The 24,155-nt window shown below is 55.5% G+C and overlaps 8 protein-coding genes across 8 annotated transcripts; 6 read left to right on the forward strand and 2 right to left on the reverse strand.

The window, feature by feature from the left end:
• Positions 1 to 29: 29 nt before the first annotated feature.
• On the forward strand, positions 30 to 3,036 carry KVR01_004564 (uncharacterized protein; the record flags this gene model as incomplete). The annotated part of the gene is made up of 5 exons (XM_044792672.1): positions 30 to 372; positions 460 to 935; positions 986 to 2,284; positions 2,370 to 2,790; positions 2,854 to 3,036. Exons 3-5 carry the CDS (start codon positions 1,278 to 1,280, stop codon positions 3,034 to 3,036), a joined length of 1,611 nt encoding a protein of 536 aa, XP_044646728.1. The 5' UTR covers positions 30 to 372; positions 460 to 935; positions 986 to 1,277.
• A 1,927-nt stretch (positions 3,037 to 4,963) lies between these two features.
• KVR01_004028 (uncharacterized protein) lies at positions 4,964 to 7,567 on the forward strand. The gene is made up of 2 exons (XM_044785852.1): positions 4,964 to 5,749; positions 5,806 to 7,567. The coding sequence occupies exons 1-2, from the start codon at positions 5,062 to 5,064 to the stop codon at positions 7,470 to 7,472; spliced, it is 2,355 nt and encodes a 784-aa protein (XP_044646192.1). The 5' UTR covers positions 4,964 to 5,061; the 3' UTR covers positions 7,473 to 7,567.
• A 694-nt stretch (positions 7,568 to 8,261) lies between these two features.
• KVR01_004142 (uncharacterized protein) lies at positions 8,262 to 9,574 on the forward strand (the record flags this gene model as incomplete). The annotated part of the gene is made up of 4 exons (XM_044784081.1): positions 8,262 to 8,423; positions 8,478 to 8,733; positions 8,796 to 9,008; positions 9,066 to 9,574. 4 exons carry the CDS (start codon positions 8,262 to 8,264, stop codon positions 9,572 to 9,574), a joined length of 1,140 nt encoding a protein of 379 aa, XP_044646306.1.
• Positions 9,575 to 10,440: 866 nt separating this feature from the next.
• Positions 10,441 to 13,197, reverse strand: KVR01_004842 (uncharacterized protein; the record flags this gene model as incomplete). Its single annotated transcript, XM_044790368.1, has 6 exons — positions 12,194 to 13,197; positions 12,037 to 12,141; positions 11,201 to 11,979; positions 10,782 to 11,035; positions 10,668 to 10,714; positions 10,441 to 10,588 (listed from the first exon to the last, which is right to left on the reverse strand). Exons 1-6 carry the CDS (start codon positions 12,736 to 12,738, stop codon positions 10,441 to 10,443), a joined length of 1,878 nt encoding a protein of 625 aa, XP_044647006.1. The 5' UTR covers positions 12,739 to 13,197.
• Positions 13,198 to 13,379: 182 nt separating this feature from the next.
• Positions 13,380 to 16,359, forward strand: KVR01_004398 (uncharacterized protein). Its single transcript, XM_044791816.1, has 3 exons — positions 13,380 to 15,392; positions 15,474 to 15,779; positions 15,858 to 16,359. The coding sequence occupies exons 1-3, from the start codon at positions 14,817 to 14,819 to the stop codon at positions 16,065 to 16,067; spliced, it is 1,092 nt and encodes a 363-aa protein (XP_044646562.1). The 5' UTR covers positions 13,380 to 14,816; the 3' UTR covers positions 16,068 to 16,359.
• Positions 16,360 to 17,767: 1,408 nt separating this feature from the next.
• Positions 17,768 to 18,800, forward strand: KVR01_004325 (uncharacterized protein; the record flags this gene model as incomplete). Its single annotated transcript, XM_044782149.1, has 2 exons — positions 17,768 to 18,099; positions 18,179 to 18,800. 2 exons carry the CDS (start codon positions 17,768 to 17,770, stop codon positions 18,798 to 18,800), a joined length of 954 nt encoding a protein of 317 aa, XP_044646489.1.
• Positions 18,801 to 20,191: 1,391 nt separating this feature from the next.
• On the forward strand, positions 20,192 to 20,708 carry KVR01_004381 (uncharacterized protein). The gene is made up of 2 exons (XM_044789784.1): positions 20,192 to 20,382; positions 20,489 to 20,708. The coding sequence occupies exons 1-2, from the start codon at positions 20,320 to 20,322 to the stop codon at positions 20,642 to 20,644; spliced, it is 219 nt and encodes a 72-aa protein (XP_044646545.1). The 5' UTR covers positions 20,192 to 20,319; the 3' UTR covers positions 20,645 to 20,708.
• A 144-nt stretch (positions 20,709 to 20,852) lies between these two features.
• KVR01_004196 (uncharacterized protein) lies at positions 20,853 to 23,845 on the reverse strand. The gene has a single exon (XM_044785518.1). It carries the CDS (start codon positions 23,556 to 23,558, stop codon positions 21,138 to 21,140), a length of 2,421 nt encoding a protein of 806 aa, XP_044646360.1. The 5' UTR covers positions 23,559 to 23,845; the 3' UTR covers positions 20,853 to 21,137.
• Positions 23,846 to 24,155: the final 310 nt, after the last annotated feature.

Genomic DNA, 24,155 nt, shown 5'->3' on the forward strand with positions numbered 1-24,155 from the left:
CCATCGACACATGGGATGAATATGTACCTGTGCCACTTTGCGCACCTGTATCACTGTTACTATGTTATTTTCAGAGGGTTTCGTCACACATCAACGGTCCGAGATGCGTCGGTCAATGCGCGCGAGTCTGCTCTTGGACGTCGCCAGGAGTGCGAGCAAGTTCGCATTGATGGGCCGTCACCCCCGTGATGGAGCATGATATATAGGCGGAACAACAATGTCCCTAAGCGAAGAGCCATCTCGGCCCTGACACCCCTTCCACGCCTGGCAACCGCACCTCTATTCCCGAGTCTAGCGCACTCGGTCGGCCCCAGGACCATCGGCTCCCCTCAGCCATGGCAGATGTGGCAGGCTGGCAGGCCGCAGCTGTGGGTACGGCACCCCATAAATCTGGGGTAAATCCCGCGATCCCGTCGCCTGATATGTTTCTATTTGTGGGGTCTGACCTTGTTGAACCAGAGAGTCGTGCTTCTACTACTGTGTGTGGTGCACTAGATTCTGTCGCACAACTGGCAAATCGAACCATCACACAGCAGATCTGCTTGTCACGACGGAAATACGGACATCGGGGCTGGGCTCGTCCGGTTGGTTGTTCACTGTTGAGATTACCCGTAAACCAAAAGTGCTAGGCGAAACTCTCAACGGTCATGGCTCACAGCAGCTGGACGTCATCCCCATCGGTTGCCACTTTTAGTACCGCCCCGAGCACCTCGCTCGACCCCTATGATTCCCCCGCATAATGACAAGCGATAAAGCGGCCCCAAGTACTTCCTCGCTGCAACGGGATGGCTGGGCTGAGCCAACGAGAGTCGGCAAATCTTTGTTTCGCCGACGGCCACCAACCCCAACCTACACACTGACTGACACTGACTCCGACACGGCCAGCGTGACACAAATCGCCGCGCGCCTGCGGCGCAGAACGTGGGGCCCATATGGTATGCTCCAGCCGATGCAATGTTGATAGGCTGCTCATCCACGACAACAGAAGACCTCGGGAGCTTAGATCTTGGTTCCCCGCGAGCTATCGCCGGATCTAGCGCACGATGGATCTGATATTCAGATTACTCCACGGTGACAAATATGCTGGTGTTTTGTTGTTGCAGGGGAGGGGTATGGTCTGCTGCGGACCTAGTGATCGTCGACGATATCTAGGCACGGCATCTCATATTATAAGGTCAAGGGGCAATCCCCCTTGCGCCCTTTTCGTCTTCATGTAATTGCTGCCTGTTTTCTCTCCACCCGCTGTTCAACACTTCAGGGCTCAAATATCTGCAACCATGGCTGGCCCCATCGAGAGGCTTCAAACAGAGAGTGGGACCATTTCGCCCACTCGGGCTTTTATCAATGGCATACTACCATTTTTAATTCAGTGGTGGTTCGTCACGATCCCCGGTTTGATCGTTGTGCGCGCATTGTACAGGAGATATGCCTCGCCTTTACGAAAATACCCCGGCCCATGGCTGGCCTCTTTCACGAGGCTGTGGAAGGTCATCTCAACGGCCTCCACACACACACACCTCGAGCACATTGAGCTGCACAAGAAGTACGGCCCCATCGTGCGCATTGCACCAAACGAGGTTTCCGTGTCCTCCCCCGAGGCCGCGCGCACGCTCTTGTCGGCTGGCAAGCGCTTCTACAAGACCAAGTTCTATGGTGTCTTCCCACCGCCGGAAAACCCAGACATCTTTACTGAGTATCGGGAAGATGTTCATGCGCAGAAGAAGAAGGTTGCCAATGTGCCCTACAGCATGGCGGCCATGCAGCAGCTCAGCCCGTTCATCGACGACACCATCGAGGTGCTGATGCAGAAACTGAACTCGGCCGCCGGAGTAGCCAATGGACATACCAAAGACCTCTCAAATGGTCCCATCGTGGACCTGGGCAACTGGCTCCACTGGTTTGCCTTCGACGTCCTCGGCGAGGTCGCCTTCAGCCGAAGCTTTGGCTTCCTGGAACAGGGACGCGACGTGGACGGCGCTATTCGCACCATCGACGATATGCAGCGGTATAACGGCATCGTCGGACAAGTTCCGTTTATGGATCACTTCCTGAGGAGGAACCCACTACGAAGTCTGATCCCGGGTCAGTCCACCAAGGATGCGCTCATCACTCGCATGGCGCTTGAGGAGCTCGAGAGGAGGAAGCCTTTCGACAAGGAGAGCGAGGGCAAGTGGAGGGGAGGTGATGGACGGCAGGATTTGCTAGCCAGTCTGATCAAGGGCCATCTCAAGGATCCCTCAAAGTTCGGCGAGGGAGATGTCTTTGCTGTTGCTCACGGTGCCATGTAAGTCTCGCCGTCTGTGGTGTTCTCCGACCTCCACACCCTGGCACGATTATGATCACAGGGGTACTAACACTGTCTGTCACAGCTTCGCCGGTTCCGACTCGACTGCCTCAACCATGCAGTCCTTCTTCTGGCACATACTCTCGGACCGGCGCGTATACGCCAGCATCCAGGAGGAGATCAAGAAGGCAGTCACGGACGGCACCATCCCCGCCTCCGGAAACATATCGTGGAACGAGGCCCAGAATCTGCCGTACTTCCAAGCATGCCTCAAGGAGGCCATGCGCGTGCGGCCCGCGGTCGGCCTCAACATCGCCCGCCTGGTGCCCCCCGAGGGAGCCGAGATCGACGGCCAGGTCTTCCCCGGCGGTGTGACCATCGCCGTGAACGGGTGGGTCCTCCACCGCGACAAGGCGACCTTTGGGCCTGATGCGGATGTGTACCGGCCGGAGCGCTGGCTGGGCGACGCCGAGGAGGCGAGGAGGATGGAGAGGTTTATGTTCCAGGTAAATACTTCCATGCCATATCCACATCGACTGCACGGGTGAATCTAACAGTGGACCGTATAGTTTGGCGGCGGCAGCCATGTCTGTATCGGCCGCAACCTCGCCCTTCTCGAGATCAACAAGGTCTGCCCCCGACTTCTACGAGACTACCATTTTGAGTTGGTCAACCCCGGACGGGAGCTAGAGGCCCACGCTACCTTCTTTGTTGTGCAGGAAGGCCTGGAGGTGTTCATTTCGAAGAAATAGATTGACCAGGGCACTTGTCGCCTTTCAAAAGCTGGTAGCGACTTATTTGTGTTGTCGACGGCCATACCATACTCAAAGGCTTCAAAGTTGTTGATTTCTTCCCAAGGGCGCAGCGGGTTCAGATGCCAAGACACGGTGTTCTGCTGGATACTCGCGCGAGTGTTACTAGTAGTTGTACAGAGACCTCTTGTTGGGTTGGGAATGATACCATCACTTGCCTAGGATTTCCACTAATATTGCTAATCTCCAAAAGCCTCCGTTTTCTGGCAGTGTCAGGTAATTATCCACACTACTACATTGGTGCTACAGTACCAAATGAATGTTACCCTTCTCGCTTCCACCCACATGAGCCGATAACGAAGAGCACCACTCCAGTCCTTTGCCGGATTCGGCCCATGCCAGTGTTGGCTTGAGATTAACTGCATGCCCCATGAAATAACACTACCGTGTACGGCGTTGCGTTGTTGCCTACCTCTATAGGCAGGGCCGGTCTGCTATTGTGGTGTGGCATGTTCCTCTACTTTTCGGTGTGACTCAGGCACTCCTACTGTAGCACTCCGCATTGCGGCCGTCAGCCCGTCAGCCTGGCCCCAGCCACGAACCCTGGAACAAAGCCACCAGCCCCCAATACCACCCAACAATCGGTCAACACGGGGTAATAAGACTTTTAGAAACTAATGTCAGCAGTGAAGTAGCTCAATTAAAAAAGACAAGACTTTCAATGGCTGGATTTCGACTCAGTCTAATCTTCGAAATTAACTTCGCTTTTGGATTTTTTGAGACTCGCGTCACAACCCAAGTCCTTTGAACGCCTCGAGTTCAAGCCTACATCGATCTGACACTCCTTTTATTTTGACATTATTTCCTTCCCCTTCCCCTTTAGCGTCTCCCAAGTGAAGGCTCGTCATGTATTTTTAGTTTCCTCGGGCCCCCTCTCTCCTCGTTCGTCTCCCTTCCGAGGTTGTTTACCTCTTTTGCGATGCTTCCCAGCCTTTGGAAGTCCCCGCTCGAAGCACATGTGCATGTTGCACATGGGAGAGTCCTGTCCTCCCTTGAGAAGGAAACCTCCTCCGGACTTGCCTTCAAGTTGCGGGAGTGAAGACACTCAAGTACGTACCGGTCACCGACAACCCACTTGACTTGGTGTTATAGAGGTCTTGGAAACAATATACCTACACCAGCGAATTAGCTCAACACACACACTGTTATGCCTAGTAGTGAGACTCCCCACTAGTCTTCGGACACTTCGCTTCAGTAGATTGGTGTTAGGTTCGAGCCTCATTGATCCACTGTCCTTTTTTTTAGCCTTACTTTTCCTTGTTAGTCCTCTATGCAAACATTCTTTAGCATATTTGCGATCGTTTTCTCTATGCCATATTCCATAGAACTCTATCTTCTCTATGATCTGAGCTCTGTCCGCCCTTGAAAGCTGTAGATGGAGTTAGATTAGAATACGTCTAGATGGCGATAGACTTCCTCAACGTGGTACCAAGCTCTGTGGATGTGTGGTGAGACTTGGTAGACAGTCTGAATATCAATGTTGATCACTCTGCACAGCCCTTTACTAACCCATAGTAAATGGAATCTTTAATCCGGAGTCCTACTGGCAATAGTCTCGAAAGTCTATCTATCAAGTCCTTAAAATTCGACTAAAACCTCCAAAAATAAGGCTGGATGATTTTGTTGTAACCCATAGATGCATAGAGATCTCAAAAATGGTGGCAGAATCCTTTCTTGGCTTAGGATTCCTCCCCTTGCAGGTTGTACGACTTCAGGACGGCCAGAGCCTGCAGGCACCACCACAACTTGAACGCATCTCATGACTTGTCCTGCAGCTGACGGCATGATAACCTGCCTTGACTGCGCGAACCCCGCAAACAACACAGCCACTCCGGCTGAATAGAGTTGTCTGAGGCAGTCCTGGAGCTTGAAGTCCCGAAATGTTTCTCCCATCTTTTCTGACAAAGACATCTGCTGCGTCTGTTGCAGGACCGGGCTCCATCCGGGATTTGTTTACAAGCAACCATGGAATCGACACTCGACAGAACAGGCCATGGCGCGGCTTCTCTCATCGACTATGAAATCCTGCGCCTGAAACGCGAGCTAGGATCCGACGACGTCAAAGGGCACTCGTGCGAGCAGTGCAATAGCTTCAGGATCAGGCCGCTTGTTGACCACATCTCGGACTGGAAGCAGAACATAAAATACAAGTTCTCTGAAATTGACACGACCGGGAGGAAAGTGCGAGACCTTGCTGAGGCTGGGTGTGATTTCTGGATCATGATTCGAGACCAGCTTATCTATATCGGCTTGGAGGCGATGATAAGAAGGCGGAAGAATAAAATCGCTCTCGGCTCCAAGATTCACCATGGCCCGTCTCTGGATGATTATTGGCAGTATTTCGCTGTATCGTTTGGGTGGGAAGACGAGCAGGAGTTCCGGCGTCTCTACCGCCAAAGAGGTGTCTCCTGGAGCTTCTCAGCGGGAGCAACTGTTGAAGCCCCTGTCACCGAGACAGATTTCGTGCGTATCAAATTGGGATACTCATACGTGGGTTATTTGATGAAAGAAAGACCAGTCACTGCATTAGTCGAGTTGATTGTGCCGAGGGAGGCTGCTGGGACTGGTTCTTCTATTTGGGTACCCCGGCGTACCGATGGCGCACTCCCCTTGGTTCAATACCGGACGGAGTTCTTGGCTTTGAAACTTCCAGGCACGTATACTTTGTCTCGTGTGGCTTGTCCAAAGCTTGTACTAACAATGTTCCAGATGTTGCGAGAAATCTCTTCAGTGGCCCTATTAACCTGATGCCCCAGAATCCTTCCTCGGTGGCACTGATCAAGCAATGGTTGAAAAAGTGCGAGGTAGAACATGGGTGTGGAATAGGCCTTCGCCCAAGTCAGATGCCATCCATGGTCCTTGACGTTTCCGATCAAGACAAAATCAAACTGGTCAAAGTCCATGAAGACCTCAGGGAGCGATATATATCTCTGTCATATTGCTGGGGGAAAAGATCGCAAAGGATCATGCTGAGCAGAAGCAACCGAACTGTTCTGGCCTCTGGAGTCAGCGTGCAACAGCTAGATCCCACCATTCGAGACAGCGTTATAGTCACGAGGCAGCTTGGGTTCAAGTATCTCTGGGTCGATGCCCTTTGTGTCTTCCAAGATGACGAAGCTCTCAAAGCCAGGGAGCTGGGCCGGATGGGTGAGATCTACCGAAATGCCACCCTCACGATTGTAGCATCTGCGGCGAAGGATGTCCAGAAGGGGTTTCTGTCCAAGCGAAAATCGACGTTAAAGAGAACCAGCTTTGAATTTGGACGGCCTGGATTGGTGTTCGAAGTACAGCTGGAGGGCGACAAAGAGCAATCTGTGCAGGCATTGCCTGTAATTCTCAGGCCTAATGAACTCGACACAGTGGAGCCTTGGTACGAGAGGGCGTGGACGCTTCAAGAGATGCTCTTCTCCGGCCGTCGACTCCAATACCGCGCCAACCAGACGACCTGGAGCTGCCATTGCTCAGAGACAGTGGCTCAACAAAGCGACGGATGGGTTGGCGGCAGAGTGAGCAGTTACACCAATTATTCCGATGCATCAAAGATTGTGGGGAACACCATGGCGATATTGCGAAAAGGTGACATTATTTTCCCGAGCGCTACAGTTCTCGCAACATGGTACGGCCTTGTGGAAGTTTACACCAAGCGAAAGTTGACATATCCTACCGACCGACTGCCTGCGATCTCGGGAATAGCGAAACACTTCGAGTCGGTGTTGGGGGACCAATACATTTGTGGGCTTTGGGAGTCCGACCTGCCCTCGGGTTTGGTCTGGTACTCCATCAAGTCTGCGGGAAACTCGCCTGGCCCGAAGTCACGGCCGTCGTGGAGCTGGGCGTCTCGCGAAGGAGGAGCAGGTTGGTGGAGACACATGCTGAGGCACTGGTGGCGGAACCCAGATTTCGAGGTTCTCGGAATCACAGTTGATCTTGCATCGGCAAGCGAGCCACTCGGCAAGGTCCGAACAGCCGAGCTCTATGTTCGTGGCGTACTCCAATCATTCTCTTCCTTTCAGAGTCACTTTTGGAGAGACAAAGTGGCGGAGAACTTGGAGGATCACATGGGGGGGTATTTGATCTTTGACGATGACAATGATCCGAGGGTCCAGCCAGGCTCGAGATCAAATCTGAGGTTGCTGGTCGTAGTTAACGGCAGCCGGTTTTTGGGTGGGATTGTGTTGGTGGGGGAAGAGGACGAGAGGAGATTTTCCCGCGTTGGTTGCTTCCACGTAGACAATATCTGGCTGGACATGCCCGGGCCGCAACCTGTTCAGACTGATGAGAGGGGACGAGGGAGGAGATCTGTGGAAGAGTGCAAAGCCCGCATTCGTGATCTTTGGGGTGGCGAGGAAAGCATTCAAGAGCTTGTGCTGGTCTAGGCATCTGCATCATGTATTAGCAGCAGCGATCCATGACTTCCTGATTCGGATGAGGGTTGGGCTCCTGCCCAATCGCACGCACTGGGACTTCTGGCGGCAGGGGGAACCCATGCTGACCCCACTGTGGCAGGTTCAGATGGCAGGTAGCGCCAGGGGCGCCCCCCTGTGCAACAACGTGGGTTTCGTCTGGCAGCCTCAACAGCAGGCCTCACCCAGGGGCCGCTATGACTTGGCGTTTCCTCAACGCCCCTGCTTCTCACGCTGCTTTCCAGAGGCCCGTGGTTGGCCGGCCTGACATGCTAGCCCAGTGAACCAGTGAACCAGTGAAGCGTTCGCGGCCAGGACGGACGGCCCCAAGTTGCATGTTCGCGCCTTGCTCCTGTAGGTGCGGCCACCCCCCAGACCCAGGCGCCAATATTGGCCACGCCACGAAACCCACTGGAAACAACTGCGCCAAAACCCACGAGTGTGGCTGCAGCAAAGGTGCACCTGTCTGCTTTTTCTGTATAAGTGGTCAAGTCCTCCTTGACACACCTTCCCACAGATCAACTTATGGCAGAGCAGTCACGACTTCCTGTCATGTTCTGGTCAACGAGATCCCCTTGACCCTCTTTTTGCTTGGTTTACTTGCGTCCTTCGACTTTCTGCCAACTCCGTTCTTTTCATCTTGGTCCACATCATCCAGCATAGCAGCAGCAGCATAGACTCCTTTTTCCAGCATCTCAGTACCAAACATTCCTTACATCTTGCACACAGTCTATTCATCTTCAAAACGCCACCACCCTCGCCATGCATTCCAAGCTGGTCTCTCTCCTCGCCTCTGCGGCACTCGCCTCTGCGAGCCCAGCCATCCACGCTAGAGCAGTCATATCCCTTGATCAAGCTGCCGTGGCTGAGGCCCATCCACGTGACGCCGATGCTACCAGGGCCTCGTCTAATATCAACATCAAGGTGTGCCCTGCTTTCTGATCGTGCCTCATCACCCAGCTGACCGAGCTTTGGCAGACCTCCGACGGCAGATGTCTCTCGGTCGACAAGCTCTCAGGTGACTTCCGGGCCAACTTGACCCCCATCCAAGTCACCCAATGTGGAGCAGCCGAGGGACAAGAATGGGACATCATCACTGCTGGGAAGCACATCAGCACTCCTCAGTCCATGCTCGTCGTGAGCACTACCACCGGCGCCTGTTTCAACTTCGACCCTCGCCGGGCTGCGGGTGACCAGGTCATTCTCTTTTCTTGTGGCGGCAGAGCTGATGGGAGTCAGTCAACCCTTTGTCCCCCCCCCCCCTCTCTCGATGGACAACATATTGACTCTCAATAGGTGGAAAGGAGACCAACTCTCAGATCTTTCCCTTCAGCCAGCCAGATGGCCCTCAGTCGTTTCAGCCGCAGAATGCCCCGGGGAAGTGTCTGGCCGTCAACAACAATGTCCTGGACGTTTCTGATTGCAGTCCCGGAGACGCCGCACAAGAATTTCTCTTCAGCACACCAACCCCATCTGCTTCCCCCACCACCCCGGGAACGGGCAATCAAAGTAAGTCCCGAGATCGAGGCTGCTGTGTAATATCTTATCTTGCTAACAGACTCATAGCAACCACCAAGATTGATTCCGCCGCGGTGGAGGAGGCCCAGCAGCGCGACGACTCAGCCGTGCGGGCCGTAAGCAGCACCAAGATACGCACTTCCGGAGGCCAATGTCTCTCGGTGGATCCTCTTTCGGGCGATTTCAGGATGAACCTCATCCCTGTGGTCTTCGCAGACTGCGCCAACTCCACCGAATGGGACTTGATCACTTCGGGCAAGCACAACGACGGCAGTGGCGGGGAAGCCACCCTGCTCGTGAGCACGGCCACTCAGGGTTGCATCTCTTTCGACGCCCGAAGGGAACGTGAAGACCAGGTCAACCTGTTCTCCTGCGGCGGGAGAGCTGACGGCTCGGGCAAGACGAACCCGGGCCAGCTGTTCCCCTTCGCCGGGGGAAACAGCCTCGCGATTGCACCGGTCAGCGAAGGCAACAAGACATGCCTCATTGTTGGGCAATCAAGACTGGTAGCTGGACCTTGCGAAGACTCGGCGGCTCTGTTTACTTTGGACTCGTGAGAATTGGGCGGAGAGGGGGAGAGCTGGGGTCGCAAGGACTTGTAAATATCGTTTCGTTTGACTTCTTGTTCCTACTCCATCCAGGAAGACGGAGGCCCCTTTAGTCGATCCAGTAGCACCTAAATTTACCTTCCAGTGTGCCTACAGAACATAGTTGCTCTTTGACGGTACAGCTTGAACCTGACGACCTGGCCTCGGCTGGGCAACAGCACCACACTGTTTCAGTCCTTGTGCGCGATGCACCCCCTTCCCCACATCTTTCCACCTCTCTCCGTGGTTGTTTCCGAGCACAATTAGTGCCAAAAGTCCCGCGAGCCGTTCTGAAAATGTTCATCAAATGGGGTGACACAACGTGGTCGTTATCAATAAATGGAAATCATATGTTGTCCCCGTGCGGTGAGGGGTTCTCGGACGGCCGCAGTCGCAAGAGATGGGGTGACCCACCCGCGACCAATATCACGGAGCACAGCATGGGCCCACCTGCAAGCCCGACAAGTGACTGTGGTGTCACAAGGCATGATGAAATGCTGTGGGGTAACGAGCACGAGGGGGATCGATTTGGAGGCAGGAGGAAGCCCAGAGTAAGAGACTGACGCCATACACCAGATTCCCAAAGGACTTCAATGTTGCCTTGCGCAACAATACTGACGGTCGAATTCATTTCATGACGCGAGAACGTCCTGCACGAGCAAGCTCGATCAACGGAGAGCTCACATATGTGATTGACAAGGAATACTGGTTCCTGCTGGTACAATTTCTTCGGTTCGCCTCTCTCGAGGCAACCAAAGCTATGCAGGGCCTCTTGCGATGTGTGTGTGTGTGTGTGTGCGTACAACACGGGGGTAAAGCTAGTTCAGCAGTTTTTGCTAGCGGCGTTTTTTGCTTCGATCCCGCCGGTTCTTCCTCGACCGCAGTATGGAGCGTCTCACTATGAAGCTCTTAATATAGTCAAAGATCGGCTCCCTCATCAGGACCAGAACCGTGGCGAAACTCATCGGTGCGGCGATCATCCAGCTGTCGAGTCCTGTCAGCCTTGTCGGGAGCGCTTCGATTCGAGGCCTGCCTGCCTGCCTGCGAGGTCAAAAGCACTTACAAGAATGTGATGCCACGATCCAGATCGGTGAAGGGCTCGAAGTTTTGCTGTAGTGTCCAAGGTGGTCAGCGATCCAAGCCCGGCGAGGAGGTGTGGTGTAGGTTGAGGACGCACGCCAAAGTATCCCGTGAGGAAGGTCAGCGGGAGGAAGAAGATTGTGGCAAGTGTCAGCTGTTTCATGCTTTCGTTCTGGTATGCGGCGATGGTGTTGAAGATCAAGTTGATCAGCCCATCTGCCTGGGCCTTGATAGCGTTGAGGGATTCTTGGATCAGCACACAGTGATCCAGTACGTCCCCGAGATACGTATATGTCATCGGCGTGATGATGACACCCTTCGAACTGTCTTGCAGGTGAAGCGTAGCAGATTCTACATGATTGTTAGTTGGTTCACCAAAACAAGCATGGAAGCGTCTAGACAATGCGTTGCATCCACGCCGGATGACTGGAATTCAACCGACCAATGCATGGCCTCGCACGCCTAGATACAGCCGGGGGCACCGAAGACGAGAAAAAAAAGGGGGGGGGGTCTTACCTTGGCTCAATGCCGTTTTGTGGTCACGCAGTGCGTTGATTAGGTTGATGACTGGGGTTATGAAACTCAGAATTTTGTTGAGCTCGGTTATAATGATATAAAGCTTTTTGGTGTGTGTTATATTTGGACGAGTCAAAATATCCAATTCCAAATCGCCGATAACATCCCCGTATGTCGTACTAACAGGTATGGCCAGGTCGATAACGGCGTCTATGACAGCTTGCCCGACCATTGACGCATCGCAGGACTGCCTGAGGACCGTATCCCGTGTATACAGCCGTGTGAGGATGGGCTTCTCGATGATGTCCGCCGAGAGTTCGAAGAAAGAGATAAGAGTGTTGTCATTAGTGATAAACATAGACACTTGCTCAGCAATGACAGCTAAGTCAAGCGAAGACAAGGCGGCATTCTTTTCCATGAACTCGACCCTCGCCTCGTTGGGCCCAGAATTGTACCGTTGAACCGTTCTCTCGAGCGTTGCGCCTGAGGCCGTCGAGAGGTCAGTGTCGTACGATTGAAGCTGGAACCTGGAGGTCTCTGTGCCATTCTCGAGCGACTTTTCCGGGTTAGTTCGCCCTTGCTGCTTGGTCCTCCCGATCATGCCCCTGACGGTTGACGAGATGCCTTTTGCGAAGCCGGAACCCTTCTTGTTCCTGCGGGCCTTTCCGCCGTTACGGCTGCCAATTTCCGAGTCGGAGTCCGAGTCGCTGCTCGAGTCTTCGTGCGACACACGGACGAGCTTTATCATCGTGAAGACGATGAAGGCGTGGTTTGCGTACCTAGTCATCTTGGTGAGCGCGACAAGATGCGCACCAGGAAGTATCCCTCCTACTCACCAGTCTGTTTTGGTCCTGTTTCTCGTGTTCAACAAATCCTCGACAGATAGCTTGTGCAGCTGCTTGTGCTTGCCCAGTGTCGAGACAACATCCCACGACAGACCACTTGTGACGACGTCAGTCCCGCGAGGGGTCATAAAGAGAGAGAAGGGCTTACTTGATGTTGATCCATCGGCACTTGGCCCATTTCGGCTGTGGCTCCTTGAGAAAAGGCCCAAGACCGTCATTATCGAGCCTTGTGACGTGGATGTTGTCTTGGGAAAAATCGACGACAGTTATTTCGCAGGCGGCGGAGAGTTTTGCGAGGGAAGCGCGTCCTCCATCTGTTTTGAAAGGATCCAACCCGGGCTCTGCACCGGGATGCCAGCCCTTTTCGTGTTCGAACTCGCTGAAGTCGTCGATGCTCTTGAATGTGTTTGCTCGTGTGACGCGACGACGGATTGGGGAGCGAGGGGATCGGGGCGAGAGGGGCATCTCTGGGTCCGGTCTCGTGGCGGAACGCGAGGAGGTGGTCGCCTGACGGATGAGGCCAGTGTGGGAACCATCTTCGACTTCGTAGTGGACTCGCGCAGGTCGTGAGGGCGTCTCTTGCGTCGGCGGCCTAGAGGGCTCTGAGATTGACGTGTTTATAGGTGGCAACTCAGTTGCAAAGTCCCGAGCCGAGACGCCGGGCTGCGGCTGCGGCTCCTGCTCCTGCGACATGTTGCCGTATGTTTGTCTGCCCCAGGACAGCTAGGTTGCTGCTCACGGGTCCGACTGATCTGACGGGCGGGCGCTCAAAGACCAAGCCTGGAAGCTTGGGCACAATGGTCTGGAGCATGTGGACACGGAGGTTGGAGGATGAGCAGCGGAGGGTGTTGGTTGTGCGTTGGGCGTGCATGTGAATGGGAAATAAGCTCCCAGTAGGCAGGAGGAGCAGGGATCCACGAATCTGCAGGGTCCCCAAACTACCAAATCCTAAAATAACACCCCCAATTCAGCCCCCTGGCCTGGCAGCAGCGAGGGCTCTCGTATGGGTGGGCCAGGCCCCAACGGGCTCCAACGGGGGGGGGTTCCATCGTGAGATTTGCCAGACTGCAATACGCAGTAGGTGGTGTTGGAGCAATTAATGCGCGTACAGCACAGCACAGCACAGTATGTTTTGCCGAGCGGAAAGTGGAGAGTGGTGCAGTTGTGGGTGGACCTCGGGAGATGGATGGCCTGCAGGAAAAGCTTCGCCTGAACCAAGGGTCCCCTTAGTCGCTTAGTCATCAACGCCCAAAGACGAGACGAACGACGTTGAATTAAAGACTGCCCAGTCCTGGTCGACTTCGGTTCAACAATGCCGCCTTGGCGTTCAATGTGGAATTCCGAGCATGCCACTGTCTGCCCTCCCAAGCCACCACAAGCTTCCGTCTCCTCCACGGCTGGCGCATCTGCCACATCGACATCACTCGCAATATTGACCTGCCAAGCGGTGGCACAATTCGGCACTGACAGGGCCACCTACCCAATCAAACGTGCACCGGGCCGAGATATTGGCAATCATCCTGCTGGCAACGGCGTGGCCAGCGAAGAGGCGAAAGACGCATCCGCATACAAACACGTTCTGTTGTGCTCTTCTTTGCTTTTCCTCCAAGCCATGCTGAGAACATGCCCGCCTCACCGACGGCCATCGGGGTGCCTCTGAGGCCAGCCAGCCTTCGCGTCCAAGATGAGCCATCACATATCGTATGCGTGCCAAGATATCACGAGACGCCCCCCTACACCTCCTCGGCTACAATACCCATGGCCTTGGCCCGCATTGTCGTTGCCAGATGTCACTGTCTCACCCGACACCTTCTGCTGACCAGGATCGGGAGGCTCGACGTCGCTTCCCGCCCACTACCCTCTTCCGAAATGCATGTCTCATCCGAACGCCTCAACAGTCATCACCGTGGCCGGCCTCGACAGACACCTCTATCTATCACAACAGCCTCCCCCGCCCATAAAGAATAGCATATGTAGATCACTAAACTGAACCGCCTTGTTGAAATGTCCGCGGAACCCGCCCCCTTCCCAACCCAGGCGTTGAGAACTTCGTTGGCCGGCCGAAGCGAGCATGACAGCAGGGGCTCGTCCTCTGTCACCCGGATCCTGCCCTGTCGACGGGTCCGGTGCGAACTGGCGGACCACGACGCCTACGAACTGCCCATGCGCCCGGCCACCACACACTTCCACCACTACCGCTCGTGGTGGCAAGGTCCATGGGCGACGAGGGGGTGCAAGGCGACCTCCCGCCGCGGCCCATCACCCGCCTCCTGGCCTGCACTTGATCATGCCTGCTCATGACTGTTCAGCAACGCCTACGTTGGTGACAAGACAATCGCAGTACGGCCGAGACACCGCTTTCGGATGAGGTGACCCCGAAAATCCATCCCAAAAGGCAGCAGATAGTCCTTTGGTCTATCACAGTCCAAAGGGCCATTGTGAATTGAATTCCCGCCTCATCATGACAGGCGCCCTGACGCTTGTCATGTCTTTGCCAGGTCCCGCCGGGTGTGAGATTCTGCTCCCGTCAATATGACTCTGGCCTAGTAAGGCTGGGGCGGGCTCGCCTTATTTATAGCCGAGCGATCAACTCCCACCTGGCGCTCGATCAAACCGAGACACTCGCTTCCTAAGCGACCCTCCTCTCTACTGCTTCCTTCCTGCACATCAACAGTCTCTTCATAAATTCCCTGTTGTTCCTCGGCTTCTGCCCTCCGGGAGTGACACAGGCGTGACCCTGCAGATTCCCAAGAGCCTCCTGCGTTGTGACCATGACGTCGCATATCACTCATATACGTGCTCCCAAAGCCCTCGCCGCCTCATGGCAGAGACTACACTTGCTCCTCGGTTTCCGGAATGGCTACAACTTTGTTCTCTGGTGCTTCCTGGCCCTCGGCCTGCTCGGCTTCACCTTGAGTCGAGCTCCCTATCTCGACTACTATGGCGTGTTTTGCAAACGGAACTCCTTGACACCAAGTCTCCACGCTGCGCCTGGGGAGTGCTACTTCTTTCTCAACGGCGGGCAGGAGCAGATCGGCATGATGATGCACATCTTCGCCATCATCCCATGCTGCTTGCTGTTGTTCTTCCAGTTCGTGCCGGTCATTAGGCAAAGAGCAGTCTTGTTCCACCGGGTCAACGGGTACATCGTGATACTGTTGATGGCAGTTGCTCTGGCCGGCGGGTTGATGGCAACAAGCAATTCATTCGGAGGAGAGGTGGCATTCCAGGTGGCCAACGTGCTGCTTGGCGCATCGGTAACAATATCCCTCGCACTGGCTATCATCAGTATCAGGAGGCTGCAGATCGATCAGCACCGAGCGTGGATGTTGAGAGCCTGGGTCCTGGTAGGTCTCATTCATCTTCATGAATCGCATGGCCCGAGCAATCACGAGCCCAAAACATTTATGGGCTGACAAACCCCCTAGGCCTCAAGCATAATCACCATGCGCCTTATACAGAACATCGCCGGTCGCGCAGTCAGCGGCCAGGGGTACACATCCCTACGCCCATGCGCCCAGATCAACAGCGACGGCGTCCTGCCGCAGCCCGTGATCGAGAACGCCTGGCCCAACTGCGCGGCCTACTTCTCAGGGGCCAATCCAGACCAGCAGGTCCTTGTAACGGCCAACTACTACGGCCTCCCGATCGAGGTCAACGTCGCCCTCTCCATCGCCAGCGGGGCGTCGGCCTTTATCGCGCTCATCCTGCACGCCATGGGTGTAGAAACATATGTGAGCACATGGGGAAAAAAAGTCCCCACGGACACACCACCACAAGCGATGGTATTTGAAGCTGACCTCATCCCATAGCTCCGACTCACCCCAGCCGAGTCGGATCGCCTGCGCCATGTCTCCTTCCGCAAGCAGTCCGCGCGAGACCAGATATACTCGGTCCGTTCAGGCCCGGCGACCCACGGCTCTGAAGATTCTACCAAGCTGGCTCCTCAAGATGATTGCAAAGGCGACATAGGCAGCGACTCCGTCTCAGAGACACATTTCGAAACAGTATCTCGAGAGTAAATGGCGTGGCCCGTCAGAAGGGCGTGTTTACTCTTGTAGAAATAGGTATGGTGTGCCATAGCTCGGTTGATTTGTTTGAATTTAGGGCGGCGTTGAGAGTATTTGGCAGTGGGAGTATTTAGGGAGCGAAAGTTCTGCAGACAGCCCTGAAGATAACAGCGAAGGGTCAACCCCGGCCGCTCGGGTATTTCCTATCCTAGGAATGCATGCTTGTGGATACTTAAGTACATATCTTGCATGTATCCACTTCCCTTGTAACCGTCTACTCAAAATATGGAATTCTATTGCTGCGTCTTTGATAATAGACCAGGGTGTAGAGTTCTCTGCATCTCTGATCGAACGAGGGTGTGGAGGTCAAGCATTTGGAAACTGTGTAGAGAATAAGAAGCTAGCACTTGAGACAGAAGACATGTAGGGTGCGACTTGAGTTGCCTGATTTTAGAAGTAGGTACAAACTGCGGTGAACGCTCAAGACCCAGCGTTTAAAGAGCATAAAATGTTGATAACAGTGGCAAAGATACAATAGGTCCATGTTCAGCCTTGTGACGACGCACAGGCTGAGGAGCACCGTCTTGACGGCGCCGTTGACTAGAATGACGGCAGAGTACTCATATGGCGAGACTAGAACAGTCTCTCAAGATGTTTCCTATGTAAACCCTGATACCAAATGCAGGGAAGGTCAGGAGATACGTAGAGACTCAGGCTACAGATGCCAAGCTCCGTGCAGTAAATGCATAGATCCGGGCCAGAAATAGAGAGGCCAACCTCGAGCAGAACAAAACACTCTCGGAGATACCGCAAAGGAGTGAAACCTGGTCCATGATACTGATTGACCCTGTACAGAGTGATTGACAGGTGACTGGGGAGGATACAAGTAAAATAGTAATACTCTAATCTGGGAGATTACATGTGTGCACTTGTGCAGCTTCTGTGGACCTATAGGAACAAAGCAGTGAATCCAGGGAACAACCTTGGAAGCGACACAGAGCTTACCCTACTGCTAGCTAGCAACACAATTTTGCTGGCCCAGAAACCGGAATTTTCACCCAAATAGACTGGAGAATTGAATGCGTTATAAAGCACCACTTCCAGCCCAGACAACAAAGATTTCAAGTCAGAGACACTTTGGTGTGATGTGCAAATGGCCTTGGCACTAGATCTGTCCAGTTTTCCCAGGTATGTATGTCTTTGACACATATTCTTGAAAAGGCCCCCCTCGAGGGAATTGTACAGACGCCGGTGTTGTCCTGGAGCCCGAGACCACAGGTTTTGAATCATTTAAGCTTTGGCAGTCATGGGCTTGGTAGCCACCTGCCACCTAATAAGTGCTGTGGAGGTGGCCCTGCTCGGTTTTGTGGAGTGACTAAGGCGATCAGTGCCTTCCTAGTGGACGACGGGCCAGTGCACGCGGCTGACTGAGTGTTGTCAACAGTTCACCGCCACCAGGTCAGTCTTGGTCAAACTCACTCTTTACCTGTCACTGACACCAATTCAAACAGCAAACCAACAATTTTCAATTCATCTCATAAACATGCTTATTCCTCCAGTACCAGCCTCGAACCTGCTGAGTCCAATCCTTCACAATTCCAGGCGCTGCCTACTCGGTCTGCCGACCCAGCCGAATCCAATTCTCACTTCTATCTTCCCACGACTCTCAACTCAAAAGATCCCATCCCAGCAGTCCAGTCCACCCAGGGACAATGGTTCAGTCTTCGGACAGCACGGAGGGTGCGAGTCCCCAGAGTACTCGACCAGACTCTGGAAACTTTATCCGCCCCTTTGTTCCACGAAAGGGCACACAGCGACATTGCGACCACCTTGAAAAGCTCCAGGCCGTCGCGTGCAACCCCAGGGAGCGGAAAATCGAATCCACAGACGTCTCTGATTTGTTGGAGACACTTTCCTCGACAGACAGCATTTACGGGTACTGGGAGGTCAACGGGCAGTTGTTCGAGGAGCCTACTTGGGCCACCATCGTCTGCTGCGATACGTTTGAGGTCGTGGTGCAATGCCCACCAGGAAAGCGCATCACGTTCGTCCTTGTTTCCTTTATATTCCTAATCATTTCATCTTCGCTAGGCCCGAACGGTGCTGACAACCGGCTTTCGCAGACTTGGGAATTTGGACCTCGCAGTCATCCTGTTGTCGTGCCTCGAGCATGCAAACGGCGACGCATTCGTCCGAAAGGTGTCATCAACCTCAAAGTGCTGGCCGACGGGCCACGTCGACTTCAGGTGGCTACTACGAGGGACGCTGGCGGAGGATGGGCCGGGACCGGACCTGAAGGGCGACTCGCCGCCGTTTGCGCAGCCACCAAAGCCCGCCAACAGACTATTCAGCCCGATCAAGCAGCTCAAGCTGGCGACCCAGTCGCTGGAAAAGAAGCGGACCCTTTCGATTGACCAGCTACGATCTCCCACGTCGCCGACCAACCCGTCCCTGCTGCAGCGCTGGGATTCTGCGAGGCGGCAGAGCCTTGACCCCTCCGGTGGGATTTGTGCGTCGCCGACCACACAGTCGCACGAGAAGCGGCGGTCTTCTACCTGGAAGGAGCGGACGTCTTCCTTGTTTCAGTCAAAGCGACAGTCCCATCATTCCACATCGTCCAAATCCAGCACCTCTCATTCCACATCCTCCTCCTCGTCTTCCGAGTCCAGAAGCACAGTCATTGGGGGTTCCGAAGTGATGTGGAATCAGCCATTTATGCCGTCGCAAGCCTTCTCAAAAATCTAATAATAACACCCATAATCAGACGGGATGGCATGGTCTCCAGGAAGAACCACTAGCGGAAATTGGATGCTTTAGCGGGCGGGGATGGGAGCCCGATGCAGGCGGCTCTATTTATTATGGCAGTCACGACAACTTCGCAATCACACATGCACATGACAGATGTTGCAGCGATGTGTACGGTGCACTATGCGACTAAGCGGTTTTCGCAATACAGGCGATCTAAGAAGATCCATGATACCCGGTTATTGATTTATTGCCCAGCGTCTCGTCATAGCAAGCACAGGAACGTTGATTATAATTATTAATTGCATATACATTGGCTCCTTCTCAAACACCAGTCAAAACGCAGAATACTTCCTCGTGACTGATCTTTACTTTGCATGACTTTGTGCTTCCATAACTAGAGTGGCGCCCTTGTGCTGGGAAATGCTAATAAATGCTTTCGATGATTAAACTTGGTAAATTTGTGGAAAGAGCTTGGGCATTTGCTTTATGGAGCTCAGGGAGTGTGACACCTTTCTGTGATACCTTAGGTGTGCGTTACTAGTCGAAAGTGTCGCTGTCTGTTCGCTCTCGCCATGCCAAGATGCCTAGGTAAGAGACTTCGGGTGTTCTACATCAGAAACCAAAATAACAGTGATGTTGTTCAAGTACAATTCCATCCCTTGCTTCAATGTTGCTGGGCAGCAAAGCGGGATTTATACAGGGCAAACCGATTCGAGCCTTGCCGTTTGGCATTATGCCACTCTTGTATCCAGCCATAATTTGAGACTTTTTGAGCAAATTTGTGGATTGGTATTAATTGGCATTTTGGTGGCTTTCTTTCCCTTGGTATGTTTCTCTCTACCCTCGAGTTGCTGCGAGAGAATCAAAGTAAGCGACAAGACGGTGTGTTGCACAATCTTCTGGCCGCACAAAAGCCGCAGCGACGTGCTACTGCACGTTATGTTCCAATAATTGGCCGGGCCGCCAGTCTGCTTATATGTAGCCTGGCAGTTGGTTGGCCGCACCGACTTGTCTGCCTGCATCTGCCGCGCGATTGAAACGGCCGGGCCGGGCCACCGTCCCCGGCCACCCCCCGGCCATCTCCCGCTGCCAACACAAGTAGACTGCGCCGCGTGTCCTCGAAAACAAAATCCTGCTGTGATGCTCGCGATACGACACAGACTGGGTTTCGGGAGGCTGTGGACAGCTGATTCAAGCCCTCTGCAGGCCCACAAAACAACCGTCTTTTGGAACGGTCCGCCCTCGACCAAGAAGGGCCTTGTGTCTAGGTTGGAATGTGTTGGCCCGGGAAACCAACGGGCTTTACTTTCCTACGAGTATGCATTGTAAGAAAACCCCGTGATGCCCAGAAATCCTGCCAATCCCTCAGGATTTTGTGCCCGTCCTCCTTGCGACTCTCGAACAAACTAACTAACAAACTAACACAAACAAATCACCTCTCACTTCTCTCCCATACCCACGTCTCTGAGGGAATAGAAAGTTAGCACCAATTTGGAAATCCAAACACGCGATAACAATGGGAAATACCTCCTCCCGACCGCTCAACCCCAGAGAGCCACGGGCCATCTACCATGACCTCGTAAGTTGGGCGGTCTGACTTACGCTCCGCCTCCTCAGCCAGCTCTTCACCACAGCTCCCAGCCTGGGTACTTCATGATAGATCAACCGACTAACGCACCCCCTAGGGCTACGGCGATATCATCTCAAACCCGCTGGTAGCACCAGCGGCAGAGGCGCCCAAGCTCAAGGGCCGCAGGACCCTCTCCTTCGCCATCACTCGCAGGTCGACGGCCCAGTCGAGCCGCAGGGTGCTTGGCTATCCGCCGAAGTATCATTGGTGATGTGGTTCTGAACCCCCAGGCCTTGCTTGCGCCCGTATTGTTAGCTGCAGGACGGCTGATCGGGACGGAGTGGTGTCGGATAACCTGCTGGCCAGGCTGGGCCCCTCAACTTGATAGCATGTGCTCCCTGTTGGCAGAACATGATACCGGTCAGGCTCAGACAGCCAGATCGAGCAGCGAGTGGGGCCAGTGTGCGCTTGTACATATTCTATTATAATGAGGGTTGCGACCCGGTATTTGTATCGCTAGCTAGGCCGGTGGAACTCCCTTTGACACGCCTCAAAGGGCCCAGACCAATTATATCTATATCTGAAAAGACTGCTCGGTGGGGTATCATTGATGCCGAATCTATGTCAAAGCGCAACGACAGGAGAGGCGGGTTTGCGCGCGCGCGCGTGTGATCTGTGTGAGAGCTGCTCCAACCAGGAGGCGCCTGCCTTCCTGCCTGCCTTTCAACGCCTGTCGGGGCGGTCGTCTCTCCCCCGTCTCGCAATCACTTCCCCTTCCCCTTCTTCCTATGCTGGTGGTGATTAGGGTTCCGCCCGGCAGCCGACCACAGCCCCTTGGCGCTGCTCCACACACTATCGCTCACGCGCGGCGGGATCTTGCGGCCCCGGAGGCGCTGGTCGATGAGCCACGTGCCGACGACAAACTCGCTCTTGCTCAGCGCGCCCGGCACGCGGGGCCGGCCCTCCGGGCCGCTGGCGCTGCCGCTGGCGCCGAGCCCGTACACCAGGTCCCACACCTCGGCGAGCTCGGGCGCCGGCAGCCTGCTGCGCGACCAGATGTCGCGTACCACCACGCTGGCCACGTGCTCCGAGAGCTCCTCGTGGCTCCGGTCGCGCACCCCCAGTGCCGGGTCCGAGGTGGACGCCCGGGCCTGCGCCGACGACGGTCCGGGCCCGGACCCGGGCGGCGGGACGAGGAACAGCCCGCGGTTGCTCGCCCACACGGCCTCGTAGCGCTTCCTCTCGCGCTCCGTGATCTCCTCGCGCCACCTGCGCCGCGACCCCTCGTGGTGCGTGTGCTTCTTGCTGTTGATGAGGCCCTTCTTCTTGTGGTGTGGCCTCCGCGCCTCCTCGTCGTCTGATTTGGGCCGCTGGTCGCGCAGCGTCTTCCTCATGTGGTGCGGGGACGCGGCGCGGCTGGCTGCCTTCCTCCCGCCTCCTGTGCGGCGTGACGGCGGTATGGCTGGCGGCGTGCGGGTTCCTGCCCCGGGCACGGGTGTGTGTCTTGCTGAGGCGAGGGAGCCTGCCATCATGGCGTCGGAGAGGGAGTCTATGGGAAGCTGGGACGAGCCGGTGATGGTCTTGCGGACTGGGAAAGCGGGGGTCACCGGTCGGGCTGAAGCCGCACGTGGCGGTAGGGCCCTGGGCGTGAGCGTCCGAGATGCGGGATCGAATACAGGTGGTGATTCTGCGCGAGTGGGTGTCGAGGATGCTGACACGAAGGTATCATTTGATGACATGGAATCCCCAGTCAGAGGCCTTCCATCCGCCCTGTCGTGAGGTGAGATGGGCGTGGATGAGTCCTGGCCATCAGCACTCGGCGCGAGGGCAAGCCTCTGCAGGGTCTGCCTCTTCTTCGGCGCTGGTGGCTTGGCTGGCATGGTTGGAAGGGAAGACCGAGCTGGTAGTGTGGGAGGTCTTGGTTCGGGTATCGCCGCGTCTGTTGACTCTGGACGTGCAGCTGTACGCTGATCTGTGGCTTCGCTCTTCTCCGCTTTCCTTGGTCTGGGCGGCTCTGGTCTACTTTTTCTCCCTTCCACACTCGTGACATTTGACTTCTCCCTCACTTCACCGGAAGGCGCGGGAGGCTCGAAATCCAACTTCGGCTTGGTATCAGGCCTCCTAGGCTTCGGCGACACTATCTCCGTGTTGGCTCTCCTGATCACTGGCGGAGACGGGGTCTCATCCCCAGCTGTCGTCTTCAAGTTGGGCTTGGGCTTGGGACTGGGCTGGGGCTTGGGCTTCGTCTTTGGCACGGGCTTCCGTCGCGGCTTGACATTCTCCGCGCGCAAGTCCCTCTCTTCATCATCGTGATCAAGCTGCACGTCTGGGAGGGGCCACCCCTTGGACTTGTTGTCCTGATCCCCCTTGTGCTCGAACATAGAGATCAGCGAGTTGGCAGGCGCTAGATGTGCCGTATCGGGGAGTCCGTCCGAGCTACTGGTCGAGGTGCTCACTGCCGGGCTGTCCGTCCTCGGGTTGGGCTTCCTCCGTATAGTCGCCGGCTCGCCGAGACGTGCCATCCTCCCCGCGATTCCGGCCCTCTCATCACTACCACCACCACCGCCCCCGCCCTGCGCGGCCGGCCCGGAACCAGGACTAACGCTCCTGCTCGCCGCAAGCGTGGCAGCGATGAAACTCGTGGACTTGGGGTCTGTGCCGGCGCCGCCCGCAGCCCGACCGCCGGGGGGCAGCAGGTATGGGGTCCTGGACTGCTCGGAGCCGGGCGACCCGAGGAACAGCGCCAGGCGTTCCCGCTCCTGCTCGGTGGTGGTGGTGGTGGTGGTGGTGTTGGTAGCCTGGCCCCCCACGTCGCCCTCCAACGCGACGCTGCTGTTCCCGGTTGTCTGCCTGCTTATCCTCCCATTGCCAGCCCCCGTGCCCTGCCTGCTCAACCGGTTGCCCTGCCGACTGCTGACGCTGCCAGTCGGGGACCGCGCCCTCGAGGCCGAGGTGGCCGCCACGAGGGCGCCACCGTCCAGTGCAGCCTGGTTGTTGAAGCTGGGCGTCAGGCTCTGCCGCCGTGCATTTTGAGCCTGCTGCTGCTGCTGCTTGGAGAAGGCAAGGGAGGCGCCGCGCAGGGCTGCCTCCTGGGGCGTGAGCTTGTGGTGCGGGCCGGCATTATCGTTGGAGCTGACGGGGCGGAGGTTCGAGCGGCTGCTTTGAGGAGTGCTCGAGGCATGCATGGCCTTTACTGGGCAGGGCTTGGACTGGCTCGAGGGGACGAGGAAGAGACGTCGACATGTGTGGCTGTGGCTGCTTCAAGCACGTGCACGATGTGGTCTATCATTCGCGATAAAGAGGTCGCATTTCGGCTGGCCGATGGAGCTTTCGAAGGTCGACTCGAGACTTCGCTTCAGCCTGGCGAGTCAAGCCTGCGGTGCTGCAAAGGGCCGAGGGGAAGGGAGCGCTGCCGAGTTATGCAGGATGGCTGTTGGTGGAGCACGAGGTCGGCAGCAGCGGCCAGTGTCGCCGTGCGGTTGTTGTGGTGTGCTGGGGGGCACGGAATAGGGGATCTGATGTAATCGCGAACCCTTGAGAGCTGTCCGACGCCACACTGACCCACCTGCAATGGTGCTGAAAGCTCCCGAGGTTACGCCCAATCTGCAACCCTTGTCGATCCCCCGAGCTCTGGAATGCACTGGCAGCCCTAGACAGGCCCGTCCGTTTTTAGCACAGGAGCCTCACACTAATAACACGCCTGCGGGCTGCAAGCCAGCAACCTCATCTCCAGACATTCACAACTTAATCTCGCATGGCATGCACCCCAAAAACCTTGCTGC

This window comes from Diaporthe batatas (genome assembly GCF_019321695.1).
Source record: "Diaporthe batatas strain CRI 302-4 chromosome Unknown Contig00004, whole genome shotgun sequence".
In the NCBI taxonomy this organism is placed as follows: domain Eukaryota; kingdom Fungi; phylum Ascomycota; class Sordariomycetes; order Diaporthales; family Diaporthaceae; genus Diaporthe; species Diaporthe batatas.

Bases quoted from the DNA above. Each gene is read 5' to 3' on its own strand.
- KVR01_004028 (XM_044785852.1), top strand. From the start codon at position 5,062: ATGGAATCGACACTCGACAGAACAGGCCATGGCGCGGCTTCTCTCATC. The intron at 5,750-5,805 runs GCACGTATACTT...ACAATGTTCCAG, and splicing joins CTTGGCTTTGAAACTTCCAG to ATGTTGCGAGAAATCTCTTC.
- KVR01_004398 (XM_044791816.1), top strand. From the start codon at position 14,817: ATGACGTCGCATATCACTCATATACGTGCTCCCAAAGCCCTCGCCGCC. The intron at 15,393-15,473 runs GTAGGTCTCATT...CAAACCCCCTAG, and splicing joins TGTTGAGAGCCTGGGTCCTG to GCCTCAAGCATAATCACCAT. The intron at 15,780-15,857 runs GTGAGCACATGG...CTCATCCCATAG, and splicing joins CCATGGGTGTAGAAACATAT to CTCCGACTCACCCCAGCCGA.
- KVR01_004381 (XM_044789784.1), top strand. From the start codon at position 20,320: ATGGGAAATACCTCCTCCCGACCGCTCAACCCCAGAGAGCCACGGGCC. The intron at 20,383-20,488 runs GTAAGTTGGGCG...CGCACCCCCTAG, and splicing joins GGGCCATCTACCATGACCTC to GGCTACGGCGATATCATCTC.
- KVR01_004196 (XM_044785518.1), bottom strand. From the start codon at position 23,558: ATGCATGCCTCGAGCACTCCTCAAAGCAGCCGCTCGAACCTCCGCCCC.